Source organism: Vulpes lagopus, chromosome 9 (assembly GCF_018345385.1).
Source record: "Vulpes lagopus strain Blue_001 chromosome 9, ASM1834538v1, whole genome shotgun sequence".
NCBI classification, from domain to species: Eukaryota; Metazoa; Chordata; class Mammalia; order Carnivora; family Canidae; genus Vulpes; species Vulpes lagopus.
Genome location: NC_054832.1, coordinates 61,499,726 through 61,515,028, shown reverse-complemented (window position 1 = coordinate 61,515,028; position 15,303 = coordinate 61,499,726). Strand labels below are relative to the sequence as shown.

General features: G+C 43.8%; 1 protein-coding gene across 11 annotated transcripts in view; it reads left to right on the top strand.

The window, feature by feature from the left end:
- Positions 1 to 15,303, top strand: part of SULF1 (sulfatase 1) — a 175,546-nt gene that overhangs the window by 154,545 nt on the left and 5,698 nt on the right. For 10 of the 11 annotated variants that reach the window (XM_041769182.1, XM_041769176.1, XM_041769180.1 and 7 more), the window contains 4 exons: positions 2,967 to 3,109; positions 3,204 to 3,327; positions 5,128 to 5,161; positions 6,341 to 6,406. In XM_041769182.1, coding sequence (XP_041625116.1) covers positions 2,967 to 3,109; positions 3,204 to 3,327; positions 5,128 to 5,161; positions 6,341 to 6,406 — 367 coding nt within the window. The remainder of the gene's footprint in view (positions 1 to 2,966; positions 3,110 to 3,203; positions 3,328 to 5,127; positions 5,162 to 6,340; positions 6,407 to 15,303) is intronic. The other variant, XM_041769185.1, reaches the window with a different exon arrangement.

Below are 15,303 nucleotides of genomic sequence, written 5' to 3'. Positions count from 1 at the left end.
TGGAATTGCTGATGATATGTAATAATAATTATGTGGGGTTTTTTGTTTTGTTTTTTTAAGAGAGAAACAGAGCACACACAATCCAGGGAGGAGGGGCAGAGGGAGAGGGAGAGAGAGAACCTTAAGCAGGCTCCATGCCCAGCTCAGAGTCCAATGCGGGGCTCGATCTCACAACCCTGAGATCATGACCTGAGACAGAATCAAGAGTCAGATACTTAACCAGTGAGCCACCCAGGGGTCCCAACAATTGTGCACTTTTAAAATTCATACTTATATGTGCTTTGGTGGCCTATGCACAGTATTCACTGAGGCCTTCTAGAAATAATGCCCTTAATTCTTGTGGCACAGCATCTGATTGAAGGCTTACCATCCCAGGGAGTAACTAAAACCTCAGATCTTCTCATTGAGAAGAACCCAGGAGACCACCTGGGTCAGAGTCTCTCAAAGTAGAATTTAGATACTGCAGGAACCCAAGACCATTCTCAGGAGGTTTCAGGCCTATATCCCAAAATCTTTGTTTTATCTTTCCATTTGGATGCTTTTTGATTTCAGTATCCAAGCTTGCATTTTCATTTCCAGCCACACTGAGGCCAAGTGAACTCTTAAACTCATAACATTTAACTTTTAATCTCATTCCCTAAACTGGGGAGTGAAGATCTCTGAGGGTCACTCAGGTTACAGGCATCCATTCTCCACCAAGCTCTGGGGTGGGGTACAGGACACACAGCAGTTTGAAAAATAATTTCTGCAGGGTAAGGGATGAATAGATGGAGCAGTGTGGATCTTTAGGGCCATGAAACTACTTTGTATGATACTATACTGGTGATACATGTCATTATACATTTGTCAAAGCTCATAGAACACTAAGAGCGAACCATAATGTAGGCTATGGACATTGGGTGATGATGTGTCAATGTAGGTTCATTAACTGTCACAGATGTGCCACTGTCAAAGGGAATTTGGTAGTGTGGAAAGTTGGGCATCTGTGAGATGAGTGTAGTCCCTAGAAAGTCTCTGGGCCTTCTGCTAAGTTTTGCTGTAAACTGTTTTATGCTCTAAAAAGTCTATTAGGGACACCTGGGTGTCTCAGCGGTTGAGCATCTGCCTTCGGCTCAGGGTGTGATCCTGGGGTCCTGGGATCGAGTCCCACATCAGGCTCCCTGCATGGAGCCTTGTTCTCCCTCTGCCTGTGTCCCTGCCTCTCCCTCTGTGTCTCTCATGAGTAAATAAATAAAATCTTTAAAAAAATAAATAAATAAAAAGTCTATTAAAGTAAAATTTAAAGAAAATCATTTCTCATTCATTGTTTAAAATATCTCTTAGCTTAAGGGGACAGATTTAGTGTGTTTAATATTGGATAGGGAGGTAAGTAGCATATAGTGGTTAAGACTATAGCCTTTAGGGATCCCTGGGTGGCACAGCGGTTTGGCGCCTGCCTTTGGCCCAGGGCGCGATCCTGGAGACCCGGGATCAAATCCCACGTCGGGCTTCCGGTGCATGGAGCCTGCTTATGTCTCTGCCTCTCTCTCTCTCTCTCTCTCTCTGTGACTATCATAAAAAATTTTTAAAAATTAAAAATAAATTTAAAAAATAAAATTCAGATTATTAAAAAAAAAAAAGACTATAGCCTTTAGCCAGATCTCTAATGCTGCCACTTGTCAGCTGTTGTGACTTTAGATAAATTATTTAACCTCTCTGTGCTCCGTTTTTCCCATCTGTAAAATGGAAAGAATAATAATCTGTCTCATAAAGTTCTTTTAAGGAGTCAATGCATGCAAAGCACATAATGGACAGTGAATGCTCATTAATTAAGTGTACCTATCCCAATTATTTAAAAAATATTTGCTAGATAGCACATTTTTTTAAAGATTTTATTTATTTATTTGAGAGAGAGCATGAGTTGGGTGGGAGGGCAGAGGGAGAAGCCAACTCCCCTGAGATCATGACCTGAGCCAAAGGCAGATGCTTAAACAACTGACTGCCTCTCTAGATAGCACACTTTTAAAATTCAATTATTATTGCAGGAAAGGTCAGCAAATCTGGAAACTGCCTTTCTATAAAAGAAGACTAAGTAAGAAAAAAAAAAAAAGAAGAAGACTAAGTAATTTGTTTTGTTTTGTTTTGTTTTGACATATGTTTTATTTACTTTCCACCAGTTAACCAGTGAACCTCTCATGGTACAAAACGTGTTAATGGTCATAGCTCATCTCACGTTAAGACATTGTTGGGGTGCCTGGGTGACACAGTCAGTTAAGTGTCTGACTCTTGGTTTCAGCTCAAGTCGTGATCTCAGGGTCGTGAGATCAAGCCCTGAGTCAGAGTCCGTGCTCAGCCGGGATTCTGCTGGAGAATCTCTCCCTCTCCCTCTGGCCCTCCCCACTGCGCTTGTGTGCTCTCTCTCTCTCTCTCTCTCTCAAATAAATAAATAAATCTTTAAAAAAAATATATTGTCTACAATGATCACAAAGAATCCCGTTTCTGTGCACCATTTTGTGACGTGTCGCTGTGAATAGAGAACAAAGCAAGGGCACCAGGTCCATCTCTGTATTATAAAACTATTTTTTTCTTTTTTAAGAAAAGATAAAAATAACCAGAAATACAAGCTCTGATCCTTTCCTTCCCCTTCATTCTCCACTCACTCACTCTATTTCAGTGACTACGGCCTGACGAAGGGAAGCAAATTCATGTGCCTAAAACTTCACCTTGGCCTTCCATCTGTATTCACGATCATAAATTGCCATTATTTTTCCCATTTGCCACCTGGTCCCACAGCAAATTATTTAGAAAGGAGGGAAATATAATTTTTTAAAACATCTAACCACATAGTAGTTACAAGAAAGAAAATGTGCCCCTTAAAGTAAAAAAGATCAGGAAATGGTTAGCCGGCCTACATTTTTTTGTTTTTTCAGGCTAGCCAGCCTACATTTTGTGTTTCTTTTTCTTTTTCTTTTTTTTTCTACCAACAGTGGGCTCTTTCTGTGCTTGCACGAGTTCTAACAACAATACCTACTGGTGTTTGCGGACAGTTAATGAGACGCATAATTTTCTTTTCTGTGAGTTCGCCACTGGCTTTTTGGAGTATTTTGATATGAATACAGATCCTTATCAGGTAAGTCCATATGTTTTCGTTTTATGAAGGTTGTTGAAAATGAAACAGCCAGAACATGAGCATAACTCTATCATCCTGGCCTCCTCATCCACAGCTCACAAACGCAGTGCACACGGTGGAACGGGGCATTTTGAATCAGCTGCACGTTCAACTCATGGAGCTCAGAAGCTGTCAGGGGTACAAGCAGTGCAACCCAAGACCTAAGGGCCTTGAAGTTGGTAAGGGGGAAAAAGGGTTTTTTTTTCCTGTATTTCCTGGGAAATTCTTTGTGTTGTCGAGTTTTCCACCTTTGAAACGTCTGTATGCATAGAAACACAAGAGTTTGGGATTCATCCAGGGGAGACTTTCCAGGCAATTCCAAATATAACGTGTTCTCTAAGCTTACCTCTGGGAGCATTAATGAAAAATGTAACACACCAAAAGATCTGGTGAGAATTTTATTCCAGTTTCTCCCACATGTCTGTTCTACTAGTAAACTCTCCTGGTAGAAGCACTCACTGGCAGGTAGGATGAAAGCATTGGGGACTTATTGGTTATTGCTGTCAATAGACAGAACATATACTCTAGGTAAACCAGGATATCCTAATTTTTTAAGTGAATTTGGATGGAAACACACAATGCCCTGTTTCTGCTTATCACTGTTGGGAGCTGCCCCAGTGGGATCCCTACCCGTGACACAGTGAATTAGATTTCTTTTACCAGGATTTCCCCTCTGAAGTTAGAGATACTTGAGTAATTCACTGTCTTGGGGCCTAAGAGCGTTAGAGGGCCCATATGGAATCAGCCAGATGTTCCCTCCCAGGGCCACAGTGTTAAACTCACTTATCTCTCCTCTGATTCATAAGGCTGCAGTTCTTTTCAGCCTGTCCAGCCCTTTCCTAGTTGATGAGAACACGGATTTTCTCATAATTCCGGTAGAAATGTAAATTCCTGCAGTCCACAGAAGGAAGGAGAGAGAGCTGGTGCTGGCCAGGGCTTGCCAGCAGCGCAGCATGTCAACCCCAAAAGGGTGAACCGTGGGGCTCCCTGGCAGTGGGGAGCACTTTGCAGAGACCCGTTGTATGCAGCTGGGTTTTCCCAGAGCCCCTAACAGCCGGTGTCTCTGGGTCCCTGGCTCATGTGACTGGGGGCGGGGGACACCCATCCCCAAAGGATCAACGTCTGCCACCTGTCATTTGCACCATGGTAGGGCACCAAGGCTTTCAAGCTGTGAAGGTCCCATAAGAAAGTCTAGAGGGGTCACCTCACAGCTATCTTCTCCGTTAACATCGTCATCAGATGAGTTGCCAGCCAGAAAAGTCCAGTCCTGACTTGCAAAATGGGTCTTTTGGTCACGACTGCACTTGGCTCAAGCCTTTTCAGATATCCTGCTTACTTGTTCTAGCTTTTCCTCAAATCTTCGCCCTCCACACACCAAAAAGAAAGAAAAAAATGTAAAAGCCCAATAAGGCTTAGAAATTAAACCGATTATTAGAGGCCCTAGCAAAATTACACCCTGACATTTCTCCCCCAAAGGACCACGCTCTCTTAATGGGTGATGATGTGACTGCCCCGGGAAGGCTGACAGTCTCTTGATGGGATGACACACCAGGGGGAGCCCGTGATTGCTGTTCGGCCGAAAGTAGTCCTCTCCACCTTCTAGATCGTTCCGAAGCGAGAGGATTATTGGCCTTTCCCCCCCCCCCCCAAGTGTTTTGTCTAAAAATAACCATAATTTTACTGAGCCTGACTGGAAGTACTTCTCTCACTACTTTTAAATGGGCTCTCCTCCTTTCCCACTGCACTCCCTTTTCATGTGAACTCCTCTACATTGTATCTCAGACCTTTTTATTTTTTAGCTTTCCATGCTCATTTTGAAGCTGCCTACTAGAAAAGCTCTATGGGACTTTAGCCCTGTCTGTACTTAACACAATCTGTTTCTTTCTAGGATTTAGATGTTGTGCATGGAGAACTACATAGTGAATGGTTTTGTGAGTTCTAAAGCTAACATACATTACTCTTGTATTTTCCTATATCAGGAAATAAAGATGGAGGAAGCTATGACCTACACAGGTATTCACACTTTTTTATTCTCCCCCGCAGCTTCTTTCCCAATAATTGCATGATCCAGCCATTTCAACTAATTTCCGTTTCTCACCGTGTTGCGCAGAGCGTGGTGCGGGGTGCATGCATGTGCTAACAGCATTCGCCACCATGTCGTGTCATTGGTCACAGATCTGTCACTTGGCTTTTAATCAGCTGTCACGGCAGGATGTCTCTCAGAGCGTTTACTCCATGTGTGTTTGCTCATTAGATGATGCTTTTAAGCATGGGATGATGTGAAAGGGGGAAAAAACCCAGAATGACCTTCGGAGGCCCTGGGGAGAGGTCGGGAGGATGATTTCCCTTGTGGCGCTTGCACGCTGACGTGTGCAGAGGCTTCCTGGAACCTGGTTAAGAGGTTCTTGTGAACCATGATGTCAAGGACCCAAAAGGAGCAATGGGAATCTTAAGAGCATTCTGCAGCTGAAGGTGGGGGAAAGGGGAGGAGCTTCTTTGTCAAGAGGCCTTACTTAACCTGGGTGGTGAAAAGCAGCGGTGATATGATTCAGAAGGCTCCGCAGGGTGGTGGGGAGTGAGGAGGAGGCACCGGGGTCCCGGACAGAGAGGCCTGTGCGTTAGCACCGAGACCATACGCCTGACACACCCAAACCGCATAAACAGGCCTCAGCCCAGCCACCTTGTTCCCTCCGACCCCCACCTGCCCCTCTCATCTCATCGTGTTCTGGAGCGGGGGACCCATACACCTGTCATCGTCAGCCCTTGATAATTTTCCATTCTGAGCATAGACCTTGGGTGGATTTGTCAGAAATGTGTCATGTGGGGCAGGAGGGGACTGCCCTTACCACCTCTACTGTGGGGAAACTGAGGCGCCGTGTGTCGACGGGCATCCTCATTCATGATGAATCCATCAAAGGAGCATGGACTTGCTTGGTGCCATGCCGGGGCACCCTGTTTGCCCCACTGCCCCCCCCTCCAGCCTCCTGATTGGTCTCAGATTCCTCCTTTTCCAAGCAGGAGCCAAACAACAGGAAAGGGAGGGAGAGGGGGATGTAAACAACTAACAAAACAGAGAAAGCCGGACTGTGGAGGATACTTAATAACCACGTGTGTATCTCTTCTTTTTCTCTCCTCTCCTGTCTCCTCTCCTTTCCTGGCTGCGCCCCCACCCCGACCCCACATCACCCCCAGCACACGTAGGACAGAGCAGAAGAACCCTCTCTTAAGCTGGTCTCACCCGGGATATGGGCTGACGAGGTAATATCCCACACACCAGCACTCTGCCTGCCTCCCAGGGGCCACACTGAGACATTTCCAAAGTGTGACATTTTAAGTGGACCTAACACTAAATATTGACTCTATGGCTATTTTATGATGCACTCAGCGAAGGGATGTTCAGGGGAGCTGAGCTCTCTTTTACTCCATGTCATGAACGAGGTAAAAGGATATTAAGAGGCTATTTAAGAGACAGGGCCTGGTCAGAGCTAGTCAGAGAGCCATTCTCCGTGAAGTCCTCCCCAAACGAGGACACGTTGGAGATGAGGGATGTGTAACTGCCCTCCTGGTCATAATTCAGTGGGAGGCATCTGGGACTCCTCTCTCCCTGTGCCACTGCCACTCAATCCATCATTTGGCAGGTCGTTTGTCACAGCCTTGGTAAACTCGTTGATGGGGTCGCCTGTCTGAGAACGTGACTGTGCAAGGTGACAGGGGGTTACCTTTCCCCTCCACCTCCCTTATCAAAGGACACATGTAAGGATACCCTAACTCACAATGACTGGCATTTTCGGATCCCACTATTTCATAAGGCGGGGGGCAAGCTGTCTTTCAGTGGCTATCCACGTTGTAGGCCAGAAGTCACGAAATAGGGTGACTCAGGGAGCATCTGCTTGTCACACCTGGGGACTCTCTGGACGCCCAAACACAGTGTTTGACGTGGCCTCACCTGCTCATTGTGTCCTATTGGACTGAAAGGAAACAGATGCCAGGCAAGCCACGGTCTGTGTGAACTGCTGAGAAAACCGTCTCCAGATGGTGTCTGAGGGATACGGCCCTCCAGCGACGGCACCACTGACAGGGTTCAGAAGCCTTGATTCTTCAATTTTGATTTCCTTTTTTTTTTTTCTAGAAAACTAATTAAATGCATTTTTAATCATAAAACTTCACTATAAAAGACCTTGAGAAAAATGGTTGACAACCAAGCCTGAAGAAATTGAAATGTGAGCCTGAAGAAATTGAAATTTGAAAATTCAACAGAATGCTTCAGAAAACATCTTTCTTTTTTTTTAAAGATTTTGTTTATTTATTCATGAGGGACACACAGAGAGAGAGAGAGAGAGAGGCAGAGACACAGGCAGAGGGAGAAGCAGGCTCCATGTGGGGAGCCCGAGGCGGGACTCGATCCCAGGACCCCAGGATCAGGCCCTGGGCCGGAGCCAACCAGGTGTCCCCGAGAAACATCTTTCTTGCACAAAATTGACTGCGTGATAGTTTTGACTGCCTTCCATTTTGTGGGTTTGGAGAAATTAATCTTTAGATTTGCTTAAACAGCCTTTGGAAAGCAAGCCCGTTCCCTGTTCAACATCGTTGTTTATTTTATTTATTTATGGCCGTGGTGTGTGCCTGCGACCGGCCCCCGGGCGGCTCTGCTTACTCACTCCGGTCATTTTCCAGCCAGGACAGGCACCGAGGACGGGCACTACGCAGAAAGTGGCCTCTGTGACTCAGGAGATCATTTCTGGCTCGAGTTGAAAGCAATCATTTCTGTGTCGCAAAATAGAATAGGATCAGCAGGGTGAGAGGGTGTTTATTTTTTCCCACTGCTTAGGAAAGCTAACGCGCTGCCCTTTGATGTCCAGGAAATGCTCCTGGCGGGCACGGGGTGGGGTGGCCGGTCAGTTCCTGGCGGCCTCACACGGCCAGGGCTGCTGCCCTGCCCACGGTGCCCCCCCGGGAGGCCAGGAGGCCCATGGTGCTTCAGCCGCAGCAGCCACACTTTGGCACACATTGCTTTCGCAGGTTTTTTAAAAGATTTTACTTATTTATTCATGAGAGACACACAGAGAGAGGGAGAGACACAGGCAAAGGGAGAAGCAGGCTCCCTATGGGAAGCCTGATGTAGGACTCGATCCCAGGACCCCGGGGTCACGACCTGAGCCAAAGGCAGATGCTCAACCACTGAGCCACCCAGGTGCCCCGCTTTTGTGTGTTTTGATTCATCTACCCTGGAGCCACAGCTCATGCTTTGCAGGTGGACATAGGTGAGCTAGCTGTGTGTTAGGGCCTGATCAGTACTGAGGAGCTAGTCTGCCTTGGGTTCAAGTCCTGCCTCCCTAGTAAGAAGCTGAGAACAGAGCCTGGCACATATCAAGCACCAGTAACGATGAGTATTATTAGTCAGATGTACATGGGATGCAAAACGTTAACATGAAAAAAACAAAAAACAAAACAAAACAAAAAAACGTTAACATGAAGGAAACAGTATGTGAAAGGGAACAGTGACATTATAATTCCCAGGAATGTTCCTGAATTTTATAAGAAGCACTAAAAGAGCTATTCATCAGCACCAGCATCTCCTTCATCACTCTTTGGTAATTCAGAGTCCAGTCTTCTTTCCGAACTGCTTGAAGTTCTGGAAGGACAAAACCCGACCTCCACTGCCCTGCTCTGTGTTATTTTAATGAAGCTTCACCTGGTTCTCTTCTCTCTGTCACATCTCAGGACTCCATTTTATTTTTCTCTCTGTATTTCTTTCCAGTTCTATTGAAAAATAAATTGACATGCATCATAGTACAAGCCCATTTGTCTTTTAAGTTGCCTTGCTAGCTCTGTTGGACTTTTCTGTTTAAGATGCTTGATCAAGAGTTGGGTCAAGGTCAGGGTTTGGGGCTAGAGGGACCAGCCTCCTCAGGTAATGGAGGATTGAGGGTCAGAGTTGTCAAGGCATGCGTCAGAGGCAGGGCCACTGTGTGGGACACGCAGGCACTGAAACCAGCCCAAGCTCTGCTAGACACACCATGCCAACTGGTGGGGCAAGTTTCTCTTCACACAACAGTGGCCACTCTGGTCAGGCTCCGGGGCCAGGATGAGTCAGGATTCATCTAAGCTCCCAAAGAAAGTTCAAAATTTTGTCTTACTTTTCCAATAGTGCTTCTACTCCCAATGCCTTATTTGTTGTACTGTAGAGGAAGAAACACAAGTGTCGCAGGACTCTCAGACCCTTCCCTCCAAACTGAGGAGTGAAATCTACCTCTAATTGGCTTCAAAATTGAGAGGACAATGAGAGGGGAAAAATTAATCTTCTTTCATCCATTCAATAAATAAAGAAGGAAAGAATCTATATGGCCACGTCTATGCAAGCCACTGCCTTCTAAGTGAACAGAGTCAAGTATTCCCATTACCATACAGAAAACAAAGTGCTCTGACAGGAGAGGACATGATGCTCTAAGAGCTGTGTGGGGCCCCAAACCCGACCCCGAGGAATCCAGAGAAGCTTCCCAGGGCAGTGGCATTTAACGCTGCATGCGGAAGGCAACGCTGGCATGATCTGGAACATTGATCTAGAGTACTGAAGGAAGAAAGCCATTCTGTGAACGATGTTTGATAGCAAAGTTGAATAGTGAGAGGTTTATCAAAGAAAGCTAGAATTTTGAAGGACATTTACCTTCACATTAATGGATTAAAAAATCAGAGACTCCTGGGTGGCTCAGTGGTTGAGCATCTGCCTTCAGTTCAGGTCGTGATCCCAGGGTCCTGGAATCCAGTTCCGCATCGGGCTCCCCGCAGGGAGCCTGCTTCTCCCTCTGCCTATCTGTCTGCCTCTCTGTGTGTCTCTCATGAATAAATAAATAAAATCTTTTTAAAAATGGGTTTAAAAATCAGCGGGTTTTTTTTTAACTAAATAAGTGTTAAGAAAGAGAAAATTATGTGCATTTGTCTCAATAAGCAGGTTTGTGCCTTTAATCAGCCATTGACTTTACAAAGTTATTCATCTATAGATAAATGACATAACTTCATTTATTTATAGTTCTATACTGCCTTCTTAGTTGAACGTTCATAGTCTTGTATTTGCAAAATAAATAGGTATTCTTGCAATTCATCAATAAAATTAGTGCACGGGAAATCTTCTACGCGTAACAATTAAAAAGGTGATTACAATTGATTGGCTTTTAGTTATTTTGCAGGATGCCGAATTCAGAGTCTCTGAAATCTCAAAACCTAAAGCAAATTCCATTTCAATCTAAAACGTGTTGGGTTTCAAGCAGCATGAATGCCATCCACAAGGCACACTGATTTGGTCCCAAATATTGAAAGCTGTGTGCCTTCATAAAAGCATTCAGGGAGAGCACAGAAAAACAGAGAAGGGCTTCGGAGAATGGAATGGATGTAAGAGCAGATACTCTGTTCAGGTTCTTTCAATTTTGAAAATCAAATAAATGCCTTCAGAACTGAAACCTGGGAAGGGAAGTAGCCACATCAATGAAATCAACCTTCCGGTTAGCAATGATCAACAAAATTACAAATGCTTATGAATTTCTAAATGACCTATTACTTGCTCCTTGAAATGACTGACACTTAGCCAGATGAAAGTGAAAGTTCGCTTCTGAGCACTTGTCCCCAGAATCATCTATAGGTGGGTGCTGTAATGGAGGGGCTCCCACCGTGCTGAGGAAACCCAAGGATGGGAAGAGGAGGGTCACAAAAGGCTTTGTGAAGCGAATGATGCTCACATTTAATTGTGAAGGCTGAGAGCTGACTCAGATGATGAGGCAGGGGAGCACATTCCAGACATAAATGTTGGTGCTGAGGAGGGAGAGAGCCTGGTGCTTTCAGGAAACTGCATTGATGGTGGGGCTTCGCAGAGGCCATGGAACAGAGCAAACTGAAGAAGTCAGTAGGAATCAGGCATTCTCTCTAGAAACCTTTCTGCTTCTAGGGACACCAGTAGTCCTTGCTGATTAGAACACTGCTCCAGAAGAGATACAGTTGCACACCTACATGATCTCTGCTACCTGTGCATAGAGTGGGACACACTTAACTGGTTATGTTGGGGTTTTTGGTTTGTTTCTTTTTTAAGATTTATCTATTTCTTCATGAGAGACCCAGAGAAAGAGAGGCAGAGACATAGGCAGAGGGAGAAGCAGGCTCCATGCAGGGAGCCCAATGCGGGACTTGATCCTGGGACTCCAGGATCATGCCCTGGGCTGGAGGCAAACGCTCAACTGCTGAGCCACCCAGGCATCCCACTGGTTATGTTTTTAAATATTTATTTATTTATTTATTTATTTATTTACTTGAGAGAGCAGGGGAGAGGCAGAGGGAGAGAGAGAATCTCAAGCAGACTCCCTGCTGAGCACAGAGCTCATCACAGGGCTTGATCTCATGACCCTGAGATCATGACCTGATCTGAAATCAAGAGTTACCCAGGCACCCCTCAGAATATCTTATAAAGAGCTCCATGACATCTGTTTGGTGGTCTTACTTTTGATTACTTGGTTAAGGTTGCTAGGTTAATCCACCATCGAATTACTGTTTTTCTTTTTTTAATTAGTAATTCATCCACTAGCTTTTGAGGAATTCATAATTCTTGCCTTAATCATTTTGATGACTGAAAAGTGATAATTTTTACAGCTTCATTATTCTTGCTACATTTCTTAAGTGGTACTCTACTATAGAGAAAAAGCTTCTCTCTTTCTCATATGTATGTACGTATGTATAGCAATAAAGGATTCATAGATCCTTATTTTATCCCATGGATATCCTTTTGCTACCATTATTTATTCTGATGAATAAAATGTCCCAGTTTTGGCCAATGATGTCCCTTCAGGTGGCTTCTGTATCCTTTTGGTGTGTCCTCATCATCTTTAGAGCATTCCATTGCTTTCAGACCTAACTATGTTCCAGGTTCATCTTGTATTTTCACTCCCCCACATCTGGAATCAGCTGTTTCTCCAAAGAACCCCAGTTCCCTTTAAGTGGGGAGTGGCATGTGGACAGAGTTAAAATACACACACTCGGATATTGGACAGCCGTTCCTATTACTGCAGATATGGAGCTACGTGTGGACGTAGCTATCTAGATATATTGAAAACTGCATGTTTGTCCTGATACCTCTAATTCCTTTTTTTTTTTTAAGATTTTATTTATTTATTCATGAGAATACACAGAGAAGAGAGAGAGAGAGGCAGAGACACAGGCAGAGGGAGAAGCAGGCTCCATGCAGGGAGCCTGACATGGGACTTGATCCCGGGTCTCCAGGATCAGGCCCCGGGATGCAGGCAGCGCTAAACCGCTGAGCCACCGGGACTGCCCTGATACCTCTAATTCTAATTCAACAGCTCCGGGTTCCTTCTAGTCTTCCAACTTTCCATATGATACCTTCCTTTTCCAGCAGTAAGTAGTCTAGTTCCTGTTACCCTCAATGGCCTAACTCACCTGTTAAATGCTACAGCGCACAGCAATTTCAGAATTGCTAGATCATCCAGCTGTAAACACAAACGTGTTAACTCAAGTTCAGTGTATTTTTCAGGTCTTTCTGTCTTTAGAAGGAGAAAAAAAGAGCACCGGGTTTGAAGTTACTCGGGCTAGTTCCGTGCTCCCTCCTCCTCTATTTATGGTTATGTTACTCATTTGAAACAGCCAAATTTGTTTATTTCTGCTCATATCCCTGTTTGGGTTCTATTTTTTTCTCATCACTAGTAGTTTAATTTTGTTTTTCAGTGTGTAATACTTTAAGGTAGTTCCAAAAGTCGAAACTGCCAACAGGACATGAATGTTAGTCCTTCCCCGCATCTCTTCCCACACATGCACCGTAGGTAACAAGTCTCGTCAGTTTTCTGCTTTACTTTCCCATGTTTCTTGTCTCAGTTGTAAGCAGGTGGTGATATTTGACTTCTCTTGTTTTTTTCACACCAACAGTAGTACACCATACACACACACACACACATATACATATACACTATACACACACACATATATATACACACATACAGTATTGCACTTGGTTTCTTTTTCACTTAAAATATTATTTCACTTTAAAATATATCCTCTCCACCAGTTCACAGAGATCTTCCCATTCTCTTTTCTACTGTGTGGTTGTACCATAACGTATTCAGGCACTCTCGTGTATAAGCATTTCAGGCGTTCTCATATTTTGCAATTACAAATTATACTGGAGGGGATCGATCCCTGCGTGGCTCAGCGGTTTAGTGCCTGCCTTCAGCCCACGGTGTGATCCTGGAGACCCAGGATCGAGTCCCACGTCGGGCTCCCTGCATGGAGCCTGCTTCTCCCTCTGCCTGTGTCTCTGCCTATCTCTGTGTCTCTCATGAATAAATAAATAAAAATCTTAAAAAAGAAAAAAAAACAAATTATACTGGAGTTAAGAGCCTTGTGCAAATATATTTTAGGTTCTTGAGGCTATCTTCAGAGTAAGTTTCTCGTATTGGGATTACTGGGTCAAAGGCAAATGCCTATATGAATGTATTAAACTACTGCCAAATTTCCCTCCATATGGTTTGTACCATTTTGCATTCCCATCATCAGTGTATGAGTGTTTGCTCTCCACAGCTGTCAAGCTTTTAAATTTTTTTCCAGTTAAATGAGAAAGAAAGGATATCTCAGTAGAATTGGAATTTGTATTGCTTTTATTATGAGTTGACATGTTTTTGAAAGTTTCAAGGCCATTTTACTTACTCTTGTAGATTATCTGGTTATGTCATATATGCCCACTTCTTTATATGGTTTTTGAAAGAATTATCAGGAAGAACTTACATCTTTATGATGCTAAGTCTTCTATCCAGGAACAAAAGATATTTTGCCACCTGGTTAAGTAAATTCTAGGTCTTTCAGGAACTTTCTAAACTATCTTCTTCTAGGTTTTCCACATTTCTAGTTTATTCATAGTCTCTTATCTTCTCTGTTACTGTGTGAACAGGGTTTTTCCTCCATAATTAAATCCTCTTTGTGATTCTCTTTTGTGTATATGTGGGCTATTGATTTCTGTATATTAATTTTATATTCTGCTACCTTAAAAAATATTTTTATTTTTGAGTTAATTTTGTCATTGATTCTTCTGGATTTTTCAGGTGTACTTGTCTTACATTTGTGAATAGAGATAGCTTTGCTTCTTTTCCAATTCGTTGGCTCTAATTGATCCCTTTTGTCAAATTGAATGAACTAATACTTCTAGTACAATGTTCCCTCATTCCTGATCCATTCAGTGAGAGGGCGGGCCTTAGGACTAAGTTGTATACATCTTTATCATGTTAAAGAACTAGCCATTGATGTGTGTGTGTGTGTGTTTATTACTAATGAATGTTGAATTTGTCAAAAATCTTTTTCAGCATCTATGGAGATGTTCAAATAATTTTTCTCTTTAGATCTTCCCATATGGTATATTATATTAACGGATTTGCTAAGAAGGAGCCAAGCTTTCACTCCTAGAATAAACTCCACTAGGTCATTATGTGTTATTTTCTTAATATAATATTGACTTCTCGGCTCACCTGGGTGGCTCTGCCTTTGGCTCACATCATGATCCCAGGGTCCTGGAGCCTGCTTCTCCCCCTCCCTCTGCCCCCAGCTCCTGCATGCATGCTTTCTCTCAAATAAATAAAATTTTAAAAAATAATAATATTGAATTCTCTTCAATATTTTATTTTGGGTTTTTGTTTTTATATTAATAAATAATGCCAGTCTTGTCCTTTTCTGTTTGTCCTAGTGTTGCCTTTTTAGGTCTTGTGTTAGTTTTCTATTGCTGCTGTAACAAATCACTGTCTTAAACAATACACATTTATTCTTTTATTTTTAGTGGTCAGAAGTCCAAAATGGGTGTTAATGGGGCTAAACCCATGGAGGGAGCAGGTCTGTGTTCCTTCCAGGAGCTCTAGAAAAGAAACCCTTTCCTTGTCTTTTCCCACTTCTGGAGGCTGCTTACACTCCTTGCCCACTGCCCTCTCCCCCCATCTTCAGAGCTGGCAGGGTGGGGGGTGTCTTCAGATCTCTAGGTGTCTGCCTGTGTGCACATGCGCACACACACACGCGTGTGAGACCTCCACTTCTGGGCGTGTATCTTCTCATTCCCCGGCCTCCTTTTCCCTAATTAGGACCTTTGTGATTACATTGTCCCCATCTGGACACTTCAGAATCACCAT